The 18,862-nt window shown below is 39.1% G+C and overlaps 1 protein-coding gene across 4 annotated transcripts in view; it reads left to right on the top strand.

Moving 5' to 3' along the window:
• Positions 1 to 18,862, top strand: part of LOC126299353 (uncharacterized) — a 422,380-nt gene that overhangs the window by 213,477 nt on the left and 190,041 nt on the right. The window contains exons 1-3 of one of the 4 annotated variants that reach the window (XM_049991208.1): positions 14,061 to 14,219; positions 14,760 to 14,850; positions 15,886 to 17,274. In XM_049991208.1, the coding sequence (XP_049847165.1) occupies positions 14,186 to 14,219; positions 14,760 to 14,850; positions 15,886 to 16,435 (675 nt within the window). In that variant the 5' untranslated portion in view covers positions 14,061 to 14,185 and the 3' untranslated portion in view covers positions 16,436 to 17,274. Of the gene's footprint in view, positions 1 to 14,060; positions 14,220 to 14,759; positions 14,851 to 15,885; positions 17,275 to 18,862 lie in introns of those variants that run through there. The other 3 variants (XM_049991209.1, XM_049991211.1, XM_049991210.1) reach the window with 3 other exon arrangements.

Raw genomic sequence — 18,862 nt, 5'->3', positions numbered from 1 at the left:
AGCTTTTGTACATGTCACCTGACAGAATCGTATCTAGAAGTATATCACTCCAACTACACCCGCTCCTCACCGCTACAGAGCCTCCACCAGCTAGAAAAGTCCCCTGCTGACACGCAGAGTCGGTGGATTCATGAGCTTATCTCCATACCCATACACGTCCATCCACTCGACACATTTTGAAACGAGACTCGTTCGAAAGGGTATCAAGTTTCCAGTCATCAAAAGTACTGTGTCGGTATTGACGGGCCAAGGATAGGCGTAAAGGTTTTCACCGTGCAGTAATCAAGGGTAGACGAGTGGGCCTTCGGTTCTGAAAGCCCATATCCATGATGTGTCATTGAATGGTTTCCACACTGACACTTGGATACACCTCTGTCACGATGAACGATTCTCTTCCTCCTTCGGTGGTCCCATTCTTGTGGGACCCTTTTCTGGTCGCACCAATGTCGGAGATTTGATGTTTTACAGGATTCCTGATACGCACGGTAAACTCATGAAACTGTCGTGCGGGAAGATCACCAGTTCTTCGTTGGATGATAGGTACCATGCTCCACGGCTTGTGCAGCGACTGTGACACCACGGTCAATGTCACTTATATTTTGATAACCTACCATTGCAGCAGCAGTAACCACTCCAATAACTGGGCGAGACTCTTGCTGTCTTATATATGCGCAGTCTACAGCAGCGCCGTATTCTTCCTGTTTACATATCTCTGTATTTGAACACGCATTCCTATGCCAGTTTCTTTTGTGCTTCCGTCTATAATGTAAAGCTATCACATGAAAAGATCTACCTGGTCCTGACAGTGCAGGCTTCGTTTTTAAACCCCTGAATACCTGGAAGATAAGCTTTTTTTGTACGTTAAATCTGTGAATGTTGCAGATTAATTTGTTTTAAGACAAAACGAAATTTTTTCACCTACGGCTACATTAACACAAATCGTGTTAACAGCATTAAACAGCGTCTTATGAAGACAGACAGTGTTCTTAAAATATTTGTAAAAGAGTCCATGTAATTCTTTCAAGATCACAATGAATTCTCCAAACATCACATTTTCTTTAGTGGACGTTAGCTTCGGGATGGTCTTTGTCAGAATGTGTAACTTACTCTCTTGCTTCCCTTGAGTTCCTTTGAAAACTGTTGTAACTGACAATGAAATACTGCGTGTTACTTCAGAAACTCTACTGTTCTTACGCACAATTTCTTCTTGTGCTCCAAGTTTGCAAATGAAGGAAAAAGTGCTTTGTGATGTACAGAATCGCGTCAGTTGTTCGTTGTGATTATTTTCTCTATTATTGTCAACTAAATCTTTAAATTCTTTCTAAATGGTATTGTAATTTCCTTTCATAGCAAATACGCCATACCTGCGCTTATGAGAACTGAGAATTCTCATCTCTCTTTTTTTGTCATTCCCGTTCATGTTAAAGAATGACGACTACAGATCTCTGGGCCTTCCTCTTTTTGTGCAAGAGACCTGTGAAAATCGTTCATATGACGAACAAATAGCGAAGGCTGAACGGCGCTTACAGCACGACTCTTCCACTCTCAGAGTGTTGCGCCGATCTGAAACCGCCACATCTGGGTAGTAAATGTAATGTCGCGCTGTACCGTGCACTTTCAAGAGAGACCGAGCAAAGCCGAGTGGCAGTCCGGGCCCGCAGCAGCTACACGCATTAAGCTTGGCACGCTGTGGCCGGTCCAGAGTTAAACTAATTACTCGGAAATGTGTAGCTGACTCACATAAAATGAGTTTACTGAAGCGAGAACTGTTGATCTTCTGCAATTGTTTCTTCCTTGCATTACTTGAAATAGTTGACGTCGACAAGGTTGCCTAGCGAGAATGCTCGTGACATTTAACACATGACATTAACATCATCTGTCTTTGAAAGTGGTGTTTACCGCTAGTTGCAGCATTTTACAACAGTCGTTGCTAAGCGTAAGCAAATGAAGTAGTGCAACGCTATTTCTGTTTATGAAGTAACGTCTTCATGAGTTAATTTAATTTTAATTAATTCTACGAATAATTTAATATGTCCGAAATGAACCTGAAAATCATTCCCTAGACACGAAAGGAACTAAATAGCTACTTGTTACAGTTCACTTGCCACAGAGCACCGCCACCATTGTCTGTGGACTAAATATTTACCCCTTTTTGGACAACTGCTTCTAAAAATGCCAAGAAGCATTACATATTTCCTGCAAAGTATGCGTGTAGCAGCATCATAATGTGGAACGTAATAGCGATACTGGCAGTATTAATCGGAGCATTTAATAACGTCATACTCTGCAATGGTGTTTCTTGATCTAAGTTATTTCTTGAAACAGAGATAGTTCCAAGTTGCTTCGAATAAAGGCTGTGGTGGCTAAAAGCGTCTTTAGCACGCGCTGACTTGAGAGTGGTATAATTGCTGTCAGAAACCTGCTGATAATTAAGTAGTTAGTAGAGAAGTGTTTTAGGTTTTCCGTAATTACTCGAAATCGCTGCAGGTAAATGCCGTGGTGGTTCCTTTGAAATCGCACGGCTAACTTTCATTCCCATCCCTCCGTAATCCGATAGGACCAATGACCTCGCTGTTTGGTCCCCTCCTCCTAACCAAAAAACCAGAGTACTGATATTTTTCGCTATGTCTAATTTGTCAGCTAAGTGCACGATACGTTAAAATTCAATCATGAATATAGCAAATGCAGGCTGCAGTGATCTCATTGAGTAACCCATGTTTCTTAATTTCGAGGTACGGGCTCTAATCCATCTTCTGTCATTTATTTTAAACACACACAATCTGATCTCCTTCACGCCTAGTAATGCCAAGTGAAGAACGACAGGTAGAATAACTGAGGCAGATCAGTTTTCGGTTCTGATGTGGCGGAGGCGGAAGTCTTTGCCAATAAAAATTCTGTCACCAGTGAACTTCATTACATTAGAGTTATTATTATATTTAATGAGCCAATTGTCACTTGAGGTCACAGGGCTCCTTATATGGAATTGAAGTGTTGAAAAATTCTGCACTGGCTGGGATACGAACTCGGATCTCCTCTTTGTGGTACTATACCATTCGATCACTTTGTTGCTTTCCCCGGAATTGTAGTTTCCTATAGGTCTCCACGAAAGGCGCATATGTGGTATCGAATCATGATCCAGCACAAATATATTCATCGATACGTTTCAAGCTCTAGCATATGCGTATCGAAATACTAGTGAGAAAAGTCTTCGTTTTTAATCTCTCTTCATGTATTGTCAACAGGAACGATAGGGAACGCTATTCCTAGTCGAACATGGACACATCACACTACTGGTCTGCAAACAATTCGAGGATAGAAGACCACGACGGTAGGTGCCGAGTACGATTCCCGGTCAGGCAATAAAATGGTATCCTCATGTCAAATTCGAATATCTCGCTGCTGGTGAAATATTTTGCTTTTTAACATCTGATTTTATTACATTAATACTCTGATCACATGCTGGCTTCGGGACAAAACTTTTCATCATTTCGATATTTCGTGACTCTTTATGCCTCGTCACTAGTCATGAGCGTTCGTGAGATGGAGTATCGGCCAGACACGACAGCTTTGATTAGTTACAATGGATGTATGTGGTTAATTTCAATCTAGATAAATAAAACAAATGATCGTCATGTCATTTAAAGTTCACACATTTTGACAAACAATTGCCCCATTATAAGTACAGAGAAATTACTGGTTCTATGAAGTGAATGTTGAGGTTTCTATAGAGCGATAGGCGTTGTTATGAGCACTTATTTTAACTCGTTAGTTCAACATACATTTTATGACAGACATCTCGCATCAGAGTGGATGTTTCACAGATGTGGCTAAACCTTTTACTGAGCAAAAATACTTCGAATTGTCAGTGAACAATAGGAGTCTAGATACTTTCTCAAACTATCTTGCCCACAAAAATAGTTATTTTGCCTGAAGAATGCTGGAATGACTTAACTCAAATTCTATTAGTTGTGGTAGTTATTTTGAAATGTCACTTACTGTAATGATAATGAGTTTACAAGCATTAAGGTCTGTCTCTCCTTCAACAACGTGTTTCCTAGTTTTTGCAATATCGAGATGTTGAGTTACGTATTGACTGATTACCTAAAAGAACAATGTTTTCAAGTGACCTCTTGCGGTATGCATTTTGCATAGTAATACGACTGTACTTCTCAGAGCTTACAGGATCTGCAAAACTAGCTGCGTTATCTAAGCTTCATTCAAATCAGGCGAAACAAAATTCAGATCGTTCGGATACTTTTGGACCACCCCCCACCCACCCCACCACCTCCCCACGAACAATGGGCCTTAATGGCGGTGGGGTATCTTGCGTACCTCATCCAATACAGACTGCCATACCATAGGTGCAACCACAACTGAGGGGTATCAGTTGACAGGTTAGACACACGCGTATGGAACTTGAAGCGAAGTAGCAGCCTATATAGTAGTTGCAGGGGTACCAATCTAGGTGCTTGACTAATATGGCCTTGTAACTTCAACTAAAACGGGTTTTCTGTGCTGGTGCTGTAAACGGCTGAATGCAAGAGGAAACTTCAGTCGCAATTTTTTCAAAGGGTATGAAGCTCTACGGAATGATGAAATGATGATAGGGTCCACTAGCGTAATATATTCCCGAGGTAAAATAGACCCCCATTCAGATGTCCGAGCGGGGACAACCCAGCTCAATCTCGTCATAAGGAGAGACAAATCTATCGTTCTACGAAACGGAGCGTGGAATGTTAGATTCTGTAATCGGGCTCGAAGGTCACCAAATTCACAAAAGGGAATTTGATAAGTTGAAGATAGATTAGTGGGAATTAGTGAAGTTCGACGGCAGGAGGAAAAGGACTTCTGGTCAAGTGAATACAGTGTTATAAATACAAAATCGAATTTGGGTAATGCAGGGGTAGGTTTAATAATGAATAAGAAAGTAGGTGCGCGGACGAGATATTATGAACAGCATAGTGAACCCATCTATCATGCCCAGATATAAATGAAGCCCACACCCACTACAGTAGAGAAAGTTTGCATGTCAACTGGATCCACAGATGATGAAGAGATTGGACAAATGTAAGATGAGATAAAAGAAATTATTCAGATAGTCAAAGTAGACGAAAATTTAATTGTGATCAAGGACTGGAATTCCAGAGCAGGAAAAGGAGGAGCAGGAAAAATTATAGGTGACTATAGACTGGGAGAAATGATTGAAAGAGGAAAACGCTTGATAGAACTTTGCACAGAACGTAATTTAGTCATCGGTAACATTTGGTTTAATGATAATAAAATAAAATTGTATACATGGAAGAGATGTGGAGACCTCGGCAGATTTCAAACTGATTATGTAATGCTAAGACAGACGCTTAGAATCTTAAATTGTAAGACATTTCCAGGGAACGACCATTTATTGTTTATGAACTGTAGATTAAACTGAATAATGAAGAAAAAGGTAGGAATTTAAGGAAATGCGTCGAGGATAAGTTGAAAGAACCAGAGGTTGCTGAGACTTTCGGAGGGAGCATTGGAGAACGACTGATTAGAATCGGGAAAGGGTATACTGTGGAAGACGAATGGGTAGCTTTAAGAGATGAAATAGTAGTTACAGCAGAGGATCAAATAGGCAAAAAGTCGAGGCCTAGTGGATATCCTTGGATAACCTAAGAGGTAGTGAATTAGAACGAAGAAAGGAGCAAATATTAAAATGCAGCAAGAGAAGCAGGCGGGAGACAATAGAATGACCCAAAAATTAAAATTGGTGGGAAATGCAAAATGTCTTAGTAGGAATGACTGGAGGGCAAATGTAAGGATATAGAAGCATATTTCACTAGGAGAAAGATAGGTATTGCCTAGAGGAAAATCATTGAGGTGTTTGGGGAAAAGAGAAGCAACTACATGAACATCAAGAGCTAAGGTTGCAAACGAGTCCTGGGCAAAGAAGGAAAACCTGTAAGGCGGAAGGTATATATTATTGGTCCAAACAAGGGAGATGAACCTCAAGGCAATCTTATAGACAGGTAGATGGATGTAGATGAAGATGACAAGCGACATATGAGAGGGCGAGAAGTATTTGACAGAGCTCTGAAAGATCTGAGTCGAAACAATACTATGTGAGTAGACGATAATCCATCGGAACTATTGGTAGCCTTTGGAAAGCCAGCCGTGACAAAACTCTTCCTCTTTGTGTGAAAGACGTATGAGACAAGCGCCATACCATCAAATTTCAAATAGAACATAATAATTTAGATTTCAAAGAAACCAGTTGACGACAGTTACCGAACTATCAGTTTAATAAGTCGTGGGTACGAGAAACTAACTCAAATATTGTACAGAAGAATGCAAAAGCTTCTAGAAGTTGACCTCAGGGAAGATTAATTATGATTCCAGAGTAATGAAGGACATCCCGAGATATTACTGAACCTACGACTTACCTTAGAAGACAGTTAAGCAAAGAGAAACCTCTGTTTATATCATTTGTTGACATGCAGAGACCTTTTGAGAGTGTTGAAGGGAATACTCCTTGTGAAATACTGAAGGCTGAGGGGTAAAATACAGGGAGAGACATGCTATTTACAACTTAAACAGTAATCAGACGGCAGCTATTTAAGTCTAGAGAAATGAAAGGGAAGCAGTGGTTGAGAAGTGAGTGTGACGTTATTCAATGTTAATGGAATGTAATTGAATTAAATAAGGTGACGCTAAAGGAATTGGATTAGAAAATGAGACACTTAGAGTAGTAGATGAATTACACTATCTCGTTAGCAAAAAACTGATGATGGCCGAAATAGAGACTATATGAAATGTAATTCACTAATGGTAATAAAAGAATCTCTGCGGAAATTTGTGAACATTAAGTGTTGATTTAAGATGTAGCGGATGGGGGAGAGGGGGATTAAGGAAAGAGAAAAAGAATTTTCTATAATTTGCACAAAATGTATGGTCAAAATCATTCGTTTTCATTCAATGAGAAGTTCCGGTTGACTAGACTGTTCCTTATCCTTAACTGTCTCTGAGTTGGGCTTTCTATTAATTCGTATTGAAACTGTCGCCCTATAAATACATTAATGCAATGCTATCTGACCAAATACTGAGGAAATAGGATGTCAATGAATTATAACAGGAAAAATAACGATGCCCAAATGAAACTGACTGCATTTAATCCACCACAAATTGCATGGAACTCAACTCATTTGTGGAATGAGTGCCCCATATGGTATCACCACACCCAAAACGACAGTGAAAGCGATTGCTGCTGACCGCCTGATATCGGCTTCCGCAACTTCGATGGCGCTCCCTGTAGCTCTGAAACCAGCCTCCTCAGATTAATATTTCTCGTAAAACTCCTCTCTGTTACCTGCTCTGGTATCGTACCATATGAGAGTGAGAAGAGCTGCTTGCCCACTGGTCATATAAAGACACAGTCTCACTACAAACACACCACAATAATGATCATTTCAAATGTCCAACTGCTCTTAGAGCTTCTTAATTTCCCCACTCTCCTGACGGAGTGACGAATATACAGTTCCCTGAAACTAGCTGGTACATCTACTTGATAATCAATCGGAGTCTGGGTGCCTCTCTATGGTGCCTTAGATGGTGCTCACAGGGAAGCATTCTCTTCATTCACGGAGAAGGCTCAGACCAAGTGCTCTTCATACAAAACGAAGAGCTCCGCTATTGCACAAGAACAGCAGAAGGAACACACTTCCTTGCCCATGTGCATGGCTCGTCTCTAAACGAGTCCCCCCTTCCTACTTCGAGTCAACTTTCCACCAGCCCTTACTAGTCCATTTGGGAGTGGACTGGAAATATCCAGCAAATCTCCCACTCCCTCCAATTTTTAGAAGAGCTAATGGCTGTATGGAGACGGACAGAATCTGGCAATATGTATCATCTTCCGCGAGACTCTCCTATGTGTCCAACATAAGGTCCCTCACTTGGTCAGGTATGCATAGTGCCGGTGGCTGTCAGTGAAAGTTCATGTGATATTTCATTCCGGCCCAAAATTTTTCGAAAGGATTCAAGTCCAGCGATCAAACTGAAAACTGAATTACGTCGACGCCACTCTGTTGCGTAAACCATAGCTGAACGATTTGACTTGTGTGACTTGTGGGTTGTTCTGCTAGAACTGTGTCAATTCTTTGGGATTGCCTGTCCTCACATTGGCCACCATACCGTGTTTCATGATGTGCACGTACTGATCCTCGTCCAGGTGATCATTAAATTCGATGTACTGTCCCAGCTCAATCTAATGACATCCATCAACAGCACGAGACTCTGTCGTGGTCAAAATGCAAATGTTACGATCCGTACTACGAGTGCGGACCACAGAGGGAACATCCAGAACCGCAGCGGACGGTAAACGGAACGGCAACGTTACAGAAGAACGCAGCGGGCGGCCGCGGACCGCACAGAAAACGCCTGCAACCGCAGGAAGAGGGGTATGGCCACAGACATACACTCGATGAGCAGTCTTAGGTTGCATCCAATGAAGGTTACGAGCTACGTTACCGAAATATCGTGCAAGTACGACACTGATATCCGGCAGAACACCCGACAACCCAAACTGACATTAGATCGCAGGGAAAGCCGGAAGAATTACATCGAGTGAGTGATTGTGAACAGTTTGTGACCTTCTAGGTACACTGATCTCCTTCTTCGGTTGGAAGGTGTTTAAAGACACACGTTCCATACTGGTGTCAACTAAAGCGGTTTCTTCCTGAAGCATCGACCCCTTTCCTAACCCAGCCCTCAAGCTGGCCTTCAACCGTCTCTCGTGGTAGTAATTTCTTCACTTCTGGGCAAAGAGAAGTTGACGCTTTACGCCCACTGAACCTCTTAAGCAGTACAAGTCTTAGGATTCAAGCTCCCACGTCCTGAGTATTGTGACATACCCTGGCAGTAAATGACTATTATAAACTTGTCTGTGGCGCAATGCGTTATCCATTTCAGCATATTTCGGCTTGAAACACACCACCAAACAATACAAAGTAAAAAACAAAATGTGGTGGCGAAAGGGAGCGGACCCTACATAGTTAATTGGAATTCCAAATACTCAAAATCTGGCATTCGGTTACCATGTAACTACACAGATTTACTCTTATTTGTAGATCTGACGCACAAGCATATCGGTTTTTCAGACATATAAAAGTGCTATACCTAATTATTTGCAATCACAGAAAATGAGAGTTATCTATACGTAATATTGTTACAGTAAGAAGAAAACAATTTCATTCCTAAAAGTGTGTTACGATTGGTGCTGTCGTTGGTGCCAGGGCATGTTACATTACCAGCGATACGAGCTCTACATTACCGAAGGTACACGGGATTATCAGGACATGGGAAAAGTCTTGCTTTGTTGATTGTGTGTGAGATTTACATCCATTCACAAAGTACATCTTTAAATGTAAGTCAGTCCACTAAATTTCATTTACCATCGCATCCTTGCTTCTGCTCAAGAAATTTCCGTGGAACTGGTTGAATGTTATGTCACAAGATTGTTCTCCTCTCAGACCGTTAATACATACCTATAGATCTGAGCACTATGAGATTAAACTTCTGAGGCCATCAGTCCCCTAGAACTTAGAACTAATTAAACCTAACTAACCTAAGGACATCACACACATCCATGACCGAGGCAGGATTCGAACCAACGACCGTAGCGGTCGCTCGGCTCCAGACTGCAGCTGCTAGAACCGCACGGCCACTCTGACCGGCATTAATACATACACTATCACTGTCTGCACTATATCCTGGCCACTGACTTGTACCAAAACGTTACACTAATCCACTAACAATAATATTACATGGCTACTTCAGGAGATATCGACTAGATGCTCTCTGCTTCTCGGTCATTTTGCCGTACACATGATGCTAATAGCTGTCACGCTAAATACTCTCGTATTTGACTTGGAAATGCGAAAAATATTGTGTAATTTTCATAATGTCATACACATATCCCCCCCACCCCTCCGAAAAAAAGCAAATCGAACTGCATAGAGAAAAGAATCAAATTATTCCGTATGTAAAATTCTATACATTGAAATTACTATATAGGGTTGTTACTAAAGGACGACACAGTTCCAGCAGTATATTACGACAGTGCAATTCAGATTTTCTTACAACACATCAAACATGAAACTCAAGGGAAACTAACTTAATTTTTGTCACGAGTCTTCACTATATGCACCTTAAGTTATACGGCACAAATCATACCTAAAATTTAATTCATCTCACAATTTTGGATTAATTAAAGCAGCAGCCTATTCAGTTCTGTATATCGACTCTGGCAGATAATAGGTAGTGGTGGAAAGTAGACACGATCTATTATCATGCCCCAAAAAAAAAAAAGAATCGCCTACCACCACGTCTGTTGGACGTAGAGGAAAGCGGAAAAGAGGTCTAGCGTGTTGACCGTGATACCAATCCAGCAGTGAGGGACTTCAAGGCTCAGCAACTCTTGCGCAAAGTGATGCAAAGGCACTCGGGGAACATAACTTATTAGGTCGGACAAATGCAGGAACACACTAAGCCCTACTGACGTTACGACGTATCTTACAAGAGAACTTCACCAACGTGACCTCATATTTTAAGGAAAAAAACTAACTTGAGGGATATCAGCCCCACATATTAAACCCTCGTGAATCCTTTGGCATTAACAAACACAGTAAGCAATTATGGCTTTCTTAATGTGCAGTATTTAAACTTTTGTGCTTAGCGATTGAATTACAGTGAAGTAACACATTTGTGAGCTAATTCTTCCACATTTGTAAGATGCTCTGTTCAATGCGTCAAAGTAAGCAGTTCCTAACGTATTGCTGATACCACACAGCTTTTTGTCTTGAACATACTTGCGTTGTGATTCACAAATGCGGCTCACAGAATGAAACGATTGAATCTCTTACTAAATAAGTTTCTTAGCGCTATCTGATTATTAACATTACTGTCACATGTTTTGTTTTTCTTTTTTTTAAATTCTAAAGCTGGCACTGCTGAAGTGAACGAAATCTGTAGGATATGCGCTATTATTCAACATGAATGGCATTATGAAACTATAAATCGAAAATCAACAATTTGATTTCATAATACTTCTTCACTTCTTTAGGATTACTCATTTTGATTTCGAGGCACATATCGCCACAGCATAAGAACGAGAATAGTGTTAAAATAATATTGAACTTACATCTGCTTTAGGTTGACATAGCACATACCCACATTACTGACTACATTTAACGTACAATAATACTGGATTCCGAACAAAATTTCAAAACACGTAGGGCAGATTTGTTCACATCCTCCCTCGACTTCAACATGTCACCGATAGGAGAGTTGTGGCTGTCGCTCGGCTGTATTGCACGTCACGCTCGGACATTAGGCGGCTGCAGTGGGATGAAGCGAGTAAGAAACAACCGGCGCGCACATAAGTTTCAAAACTGTAGATACGGAAAGCGGCTCGAGGATGGTATTGTAATTCAGTCAGAGACATGAAAGGGTTGCAGGAGCAGTTGAACTTAATGGACAATTTTTTTAAATGATGTTGTTAGACGACCACAATGAAAAGTCAGTCAACGGTAATGGAATACAGTTGAATTACGAAAGGTGCCGCTGACAGAATGAAGTTAGTAAATTATACACTAAAATGAATCGACGATTTTTGCTGTATAGACCCTAATTTACTTATAGTAAGAAAATTGTTGACATGAAATATAAATTGAAGTATTGAGAATTTTTTCTTACGGTATTTCTAATAAGTTTAATCTTGTCTGGAAGAGTAACTTGGACGATAATTAGCTCAGACAAGAGGAGAAGGGCAGCCATTGAAATGTGGAGCTACAAAGTAATGCTGAATAACAAATGGGTAGACGACGTAACTAATATGAAAGTACTGAATTGTGGTGGAAAGAAAAGGAATTTCTGGTAGAGCTGCTCCAAAAGGAAGCATCGACTGAAAAGACAAATGCAGGCTTCTAGGAATAGTCAGTCTGGATATTCAGTATTTCGAGATCATCAATGCCAAGAGGGTTCCGAGAATATCAGATTTCAGGCATTTCCTCTCACCACGACCAACGCGCTGGCTGACAACCTTCACTTATATCCGAGAGCAGAATCTTCAGTGGTAATAGCAAGGCAAAACTGCACGAAGCAATCTGAGAAATTGTGGAGGGACGTAGGAAAGTGCGGTGAAATTTTGCGTCCATCGGCTATGGCAGTAGATACCCTTTTCTAACAGCAGGACGTCGGCTGCAGTGCCTCTCCTGGGCTTTTGACAATATTGGTTGGACCCTTCTCAGATGGGTCTCGATTTCAGTTAAGAAAAGCGCACGATAAAATTCGAATGTGGCCATAGAGCCAAGTTATTAGCAAGGGAGAGCGCATACTTACGTTGGTTCCACAACAGTTTGAGCTGTGTTTATATGGAATGGACTAGATCCTCTGGTCCTACTGAACCGACCATTGTCTGGAAATTGTTATGTTCGGCTAATTGGAGACCATGTGCTCCTATTCATGGAGTACATGTCCCCAAAAAAGGATACAGTTTTGGTGGATGACAGTGCGATATGTTACTGGCCCACAATTCTTAATCACTGGTATGAAGAACATTCTGGACAGTTCGAGCGAATAATTTGGCCAATCATATCACCCGACGCAGAACGTAACTTAGAGGTCAATTTCTGCATAAAATCATGTAATTATGGACGGCTATAGAGGCAGAATTTCAAAATGCTTCTGCAGGGAGTCCCCACGATTTTTGAATCAATGCCATGTTGGGTTCGTGCACTACTCTCTGCAAAAGGAGTACCTTTGTGGTATTATTATAAAGATATTACGAGCCCGATGTTCTATTGCTGATTTCTCAAAGTTTTATACAAGCGTGCAAATGGTATTTGTTTACTTTGTGCTGAGTAATGGAATCCTTAATGAAAGAGAACATTCCACTTTCCACCTTCAGCTGAAACATACAATCGAAAATCTAGCTATTGTGCAAATTGAGGCGATTTTTTTTCTTTACATGCTGTTGTCGTCCATACCCGTAAGCACAAAAACGTTTCACCCAGTTGGCGTGAACAAAACTCACAATTTTTCACGTTTACTGAACAACCGTTTTACTGAGTGATAAACAATATGAGACACACCATCAGTATGTTATTGGTACTAGTCACATAGTGGATAAAATCTGTATCTCCCTTTTCATTTCGTGCCTACAAGTCTCCACGCACAACGTTTATTACTGTTCTGATTTTTCCATGTAGTGAATGGTCCATTTTCCTCCTCACTATAAGTAACAAGCATGAGATGTACATAAACTTGTATTTACTGTTCGTTGACTAATACATTATGCCCTTTTTTACCATTTCCATGTGTGTCACATTCGTTGGTCATCCTATAGTTGGATAGCTGCAAAATAATTCTCGCTCATGGTTGGAGTCAGCTCAACGTCTCTCACCTGTTGAATCTTTGGATGAATTTCTGCTGGCGACAGACCATCGAAAACAACGGATATGAAGGAACTAAAACAGTATATCTGTCTTGAAAACAGTTCTACGTGTTAAAATATTATATCAGGTTAATACTGTTATATAACAGTGAGCAACATACACCATCAACGCGAATAATTTTTTTTTTATTAGAATAAAAAGTACAACTGGTTTAGGCTACGAAATCCCGCTTGTGTACATCTACTTGCGGTGCACGAATGTGAAAGCCTGAGTATTTCAGTGACTACTAAAGCCGCATCACTCTTTTGCACGAAATGATTCGTAATGAAATCGACAATAACGAATTAAGTAGATTTTATCCGAAGCAGAGATGATGTAACACACTGTGGTTAAAGATTTCCACCGACGTCTCTTAATTTTATTCCTCATTTCAAACTGCAGGTTATTTCCGTTTAGCAGTCGTCGTTTTATTTTAACATTCAAGCCACCTGCTGCAGGAAATTTTTAGGCCAATAGGAAAAGAGAGCGCATGAAGAACTCACTTGGCTGATACCAAGATTATCTAAGAGATGGAGCTGGCGTCGTCGCTACAAGGGCGACCTCTACTAACAGCCTTAGGCTCGCTCGCCAGCAGCCTACCGCGTGTCACAAAGCAAGCAGTGACTCGCGTCATTCTCGAGCTGTCCATTGTGTGCAGAAGACGTGAGTTATTGTTTAGTGCAGGCAATTTTCTTTTTGACTTCGATCGGTCTACAGACATGGATTTATTTTCTTCTTTGCTAAGTGTTTTTGGTAAGTACCTTTACTCAATGAATAATATCTTTCTATGAGTCCAATTTTGATTTGAGCTTACGAATAACTGGTTGATGTACACAGTCAATGAAATTTTTTGAATCGTTTCCTCACCCTACTTTTGCTTGTATCAGCTTCTCAAACCAATTTTGGTATGTAATGAATGTATTGGGTCGCAGTGAAGGTGATTTACTATCGAAATAATTTTGAAATCTTAGTGAGAGGATCAGTGATAGCAGGCTCAGAATACATCTTCTAAAAATATAAACCGAGACTACTTTTTTAAAACCTATACATATGATAAACTAGCTGATACCTTAAACAAATATTTACGTCGTTTTAGTATAGCAGAATGGTCATAACTAAATGCAGTCTACTCACATACATAATAGGACTCTTTATGGTCCCCTACTATGAACAATGATCTACTTTACAGTTGATATGATTGCTACAGTAATATTGTGACAAATTGTTAGGAAAGTGAAAAAGTTACCCGATTTTAATTTTGTGTGGGTACTTACAGACTTCTTTCTATTTCAGTTTTTACAGCTGAGCATAAGGAACCTACCACAAAATCTGGAAGTTTCACAACCGTCGTTCCTGGATATGAGCTGCCTGATCGTCAATTTGAGTAAGTACTACATAGCATGTTCTTACACTTTATGGTTGTTCTAGTAGCTTCATATGAATGTTACTCAGTTTTGGACAGGAATGAACTGACTTTGAGATTAAGTGAATTAAAACCTTAAGTGTACACGATAGATTCTAAGCACAAGCCTCTCTAAGGCAGAGAAATACCTGTATATTTATGACGTATAATGACCATGTAGGTTGTGGTCATTTTATTTTATTTATAAAGGGTTATTTGGCTAATAAGCAATACAAGCTAGGAAGTTACAACCTCCTTTTAGATGTACAGTGATTAATGTTACAATTTGTTGTAGTTTAATGCCGCTGGAAAATGAATTATGTTTACTACTGTACATGAAGTCATTATGATTATTTTTTAATGTTGTGTGCTAGACAATTATAGCTCACGATTATCCCTTCTGTTTACTACTGATTTTATCTGCCTAATGTCAAAATGAATTTCACATCAAATTATAGTTAATGGTTACAGAGGAACTATTTCTTAAAAGAAACAAAACAGCTGTGTACATAATACATGTAACAAAAACGCTGTAAAGCTAAATATAGTCGTACACTTCACTTCCTGCCATCTTAATTGACAAGCTAGTATGGGTGGCTCAGTACATGGGATACGCATTACAAGAGTTTCTCATGCTTTGATGCACTGATTGTAACATATACCTCTTTATACTCTCAAACAGAGTCATGAGGGTGATATATAGTTGTAGCTGCCTCTATGACACTACTCTTATGTCTATGTTGTTCAACATTACATAGAACTATCCAAGTTTTCTACTACTCTAGGATCATTTAGCAGCTACATTACAGTTTATATAGAATGTTCTAACACCATTCTATAAGGAAAATCATTTCTTAATTAATAAATTCTCTTGACTGCTTTTAAAATTATCATTATGACAACACTGTTATTTATTTAATATATTTTAGAGGCTATATTGTTGTTTAGCTTCTCTGGCATGGTAGTTAGCTAATTTTGCCCAAACAATACTAATAATATTACTTTTCTGTGTTTCAGCAATGTTGCAGTCTTCAGCCAAATCTCAAAAGCATCACTGACAGTAGACAATTCCGCAGTATCTGCTGACATGGGGGACTTTACTGAACAGTATCATGATCTTAATTTGACCAAGGAGACAAGTGTTATTCAGACCACAAACACACTGAGCTCTGAAGTGGAAACTGTGGACCATACCCAATTGTATACCACAGACACATTTGTTACTGGGATGGGAAACCTCAAACAAGATGATGAAGAGTACAGTGTGACAACAGAACAAGCTGAAATGGGCACACTCACCCCTCAATCAGAGCGCAATACAACAGTAGGAAATGACACATCAGTATTACAGATGGAAAACATGCCCTTGTGTGTATCTACCACTGTTCTCCAATTAACCACAATCATGATAATATTACTCGGTACTGCTCTAATCATAAGATCCATCTGGAAAATGTGGAGCTACTATTTTAGATTCCTCTCTGTTGAGTATAATATTAAATACACAATGCAGTACAGTGATGGAGAATTCCTTACTGTCGAATGTCATGATACAGTTCCTGTTTAGAGTGCTTAAAATTCCCCCACACGCTCAGAAACAAACACCTTCAATCCTCTGCTCCACCACACTTAGTTTTATGATCTCTTCTCATCCTTTAACCTTCTGGCCGTATCCATACTTTCTGATTGATTCAATACTGCATATGTAAACACACACACATGACCCCCCTCAACACACAGGAAAATATGCGAAACTTGAAAATCCTCTTCACTCAACAACAGTTTCACAGTGGATACAGTTATGTTCAATTTCTTTGACCTTTGTATCACAGAGAACAATTGTATTTCTGAAATCTGCATTCTACTGGCTAAGTTAAGTGTGTGTGAAGTGAATTATGATGTGAAAAGTGTAATTTTCTGGGGGTATCACATAAGCTCCTAGTATTCTGTCTAGTCAATGTTGCCATCTACACATTTGTAAATTAGCCTTGTCCATTTAATGAAAACGGAGACTATAGGTAAACTAACAATTTCAAGAGAATATGAGATTGTCACCAAACGTGTTACACAAAGTAAATGACTGTTAGACTAATGTGGCTGAATATACAGTTTTGTCAATATTATCACTTTCACTTTTATGTTGAATGTAAGCAACTTTTGTGTAGTTACAGTTGTACAATATTGTTTATTCTATATATAAGTATTATAATGCAAAATATCTTACTAGTAGATTTAGTAGAACATGAAAATGTTTACAGTATGTGTTTTAAAATGAAAGATTCTTTTACAACACCACTAAGCCAGGTTACCGGTATTCCTTTGATATTTAATGTATATAACATTTGTGTAGTTACAGTTAGGAATTTGTAGTGGTTCTATAAAAAAATAAATAGATTTAGAACAATTTCTGTTGAATTTAATTTCATTATCTGCCCTCCACATGCTGTTGTGATCTGACTGCAATTCTTATTATATGTATTACCATCCCTTACACGTTTTAACAGAGGACACATTATGGATATAGTGAAGATTGACTATGAACGTCCTCAAATAATGAAATTTATCATTTTTCTCTAATTGGGTGTCGAATGGACATTACACAAAGCTCCAAATTAGCCTCAAATATTGTGTTACTTACCAGCAATCAGTGAGGGAATGGAATATTAGGTCATTGATGAAAGGAATAAGGGAGAGACTGTTGTCATAGTGTAATGAACATATCTAGGTAAGTATTATACTGTATTAAACATATGTCTTCATGTAGATGCTAATGAAGTCATCATAACTAACAGCATCAACTAAATGCACACTTCCTGAACAACTTTAATGAAGAAGTGAAACCATATAAACAACTGTCTAAGCACTGTCAGCTAAATAATAAATTAGTCATCTATCCTGGAATGTAGGTACATGCTGCAGAAGTTTCATTTAATGCAATGGAAATGATGCAAGTAACATCCACTTTATTGATTCGCAGATATATTAATTTAATTATAAAATAATTCTCACATTGAATTATAACACTTCTTTTACTTCTGTCCTTATATATATTACAGTTTGATCTTAGTGATGATGATACTCCATGAACTGTTTATCTAATGTTTAATTATCTATTTCTCATAGGATGTCTGTATCCTTTACCTGAATGAGAAATGTTTCACTACTCTAACTTCACTTAAACTTAATTTTATGATAATAATAGCTAAGCAATGAGATCACACATTGTTTCCGGTGACCAGATTAGATAACATTTTTTGATGAATGGACATCAATAACCAAAAATGAAAATGGAATGACTGCTGAAAAATCATTCCAGTTGTAGATAATGCATATATTACAGTTGTCTACTGCAGTTTATGTGATTTAACCTGTATTGTAGTACTAGCTTTAGCAAATGATGTTTGAATAAATAAATTGTTAATTTCATGGGACGAAGCACAAAGCTGTCTTAGAAATTTTATACTGAGCAATCTAATACCAAATGCTGCTTGCTGTGACTCTCATGTAGGTAGAGATATTTTCTAGGATCTCTACAAATCTGGAACTACACTCTTGGTTTTTACAAGGAACATTTGCAACTGATAAAAGGAAATGACATTAGTTTGTGAGGTGTCTCTTTTCACAAAGGATATCGGTAACTGAGAGAAGAAAATGAGATTAATTTGTCAGGTATCATACTGATGTTGTGAATATTGCTCCAGATTGAGAAATGACATTCATCTCTACGATAACATATTAATTGCTAAGGTTAGATCTACTGTAGTGAGTTAATGAAAAACGTGAACTATAGACCTAATGAAGTGAAGAAGGTACCCCTTCACACAAGCACACAATGTTGTTCGTTTTATTTAATTCGCAAACATGTTCCACCTTCTCATTTTTTCGTTTTACTTTAAGGTTATCTTGTGTCTGCCATTAGAAGGCCGCAATAATTCAAAATTAGCATGGAATGTCATCATGACTTCAGGCGACGTGTTCTAAACTGTATTTGTTA

Source organism: Schistocerca gregaria, chromosome X (genome assembly GCF_023897955.1).
Source record: "Schistocerca gregaria isolate iqSchGreg1 chromosome X, iqSchGreg1.2, whole genome shotgun sequence".
NCBI lineage: Eukaryota > Metazoa > Arthropoda > Insecta > Orthoptera > Acrididae > Schistocerca > Schistocerca gregaria.
This window is presented reverse-complemented; position numbering and strand designations above follow the sequence as displayed.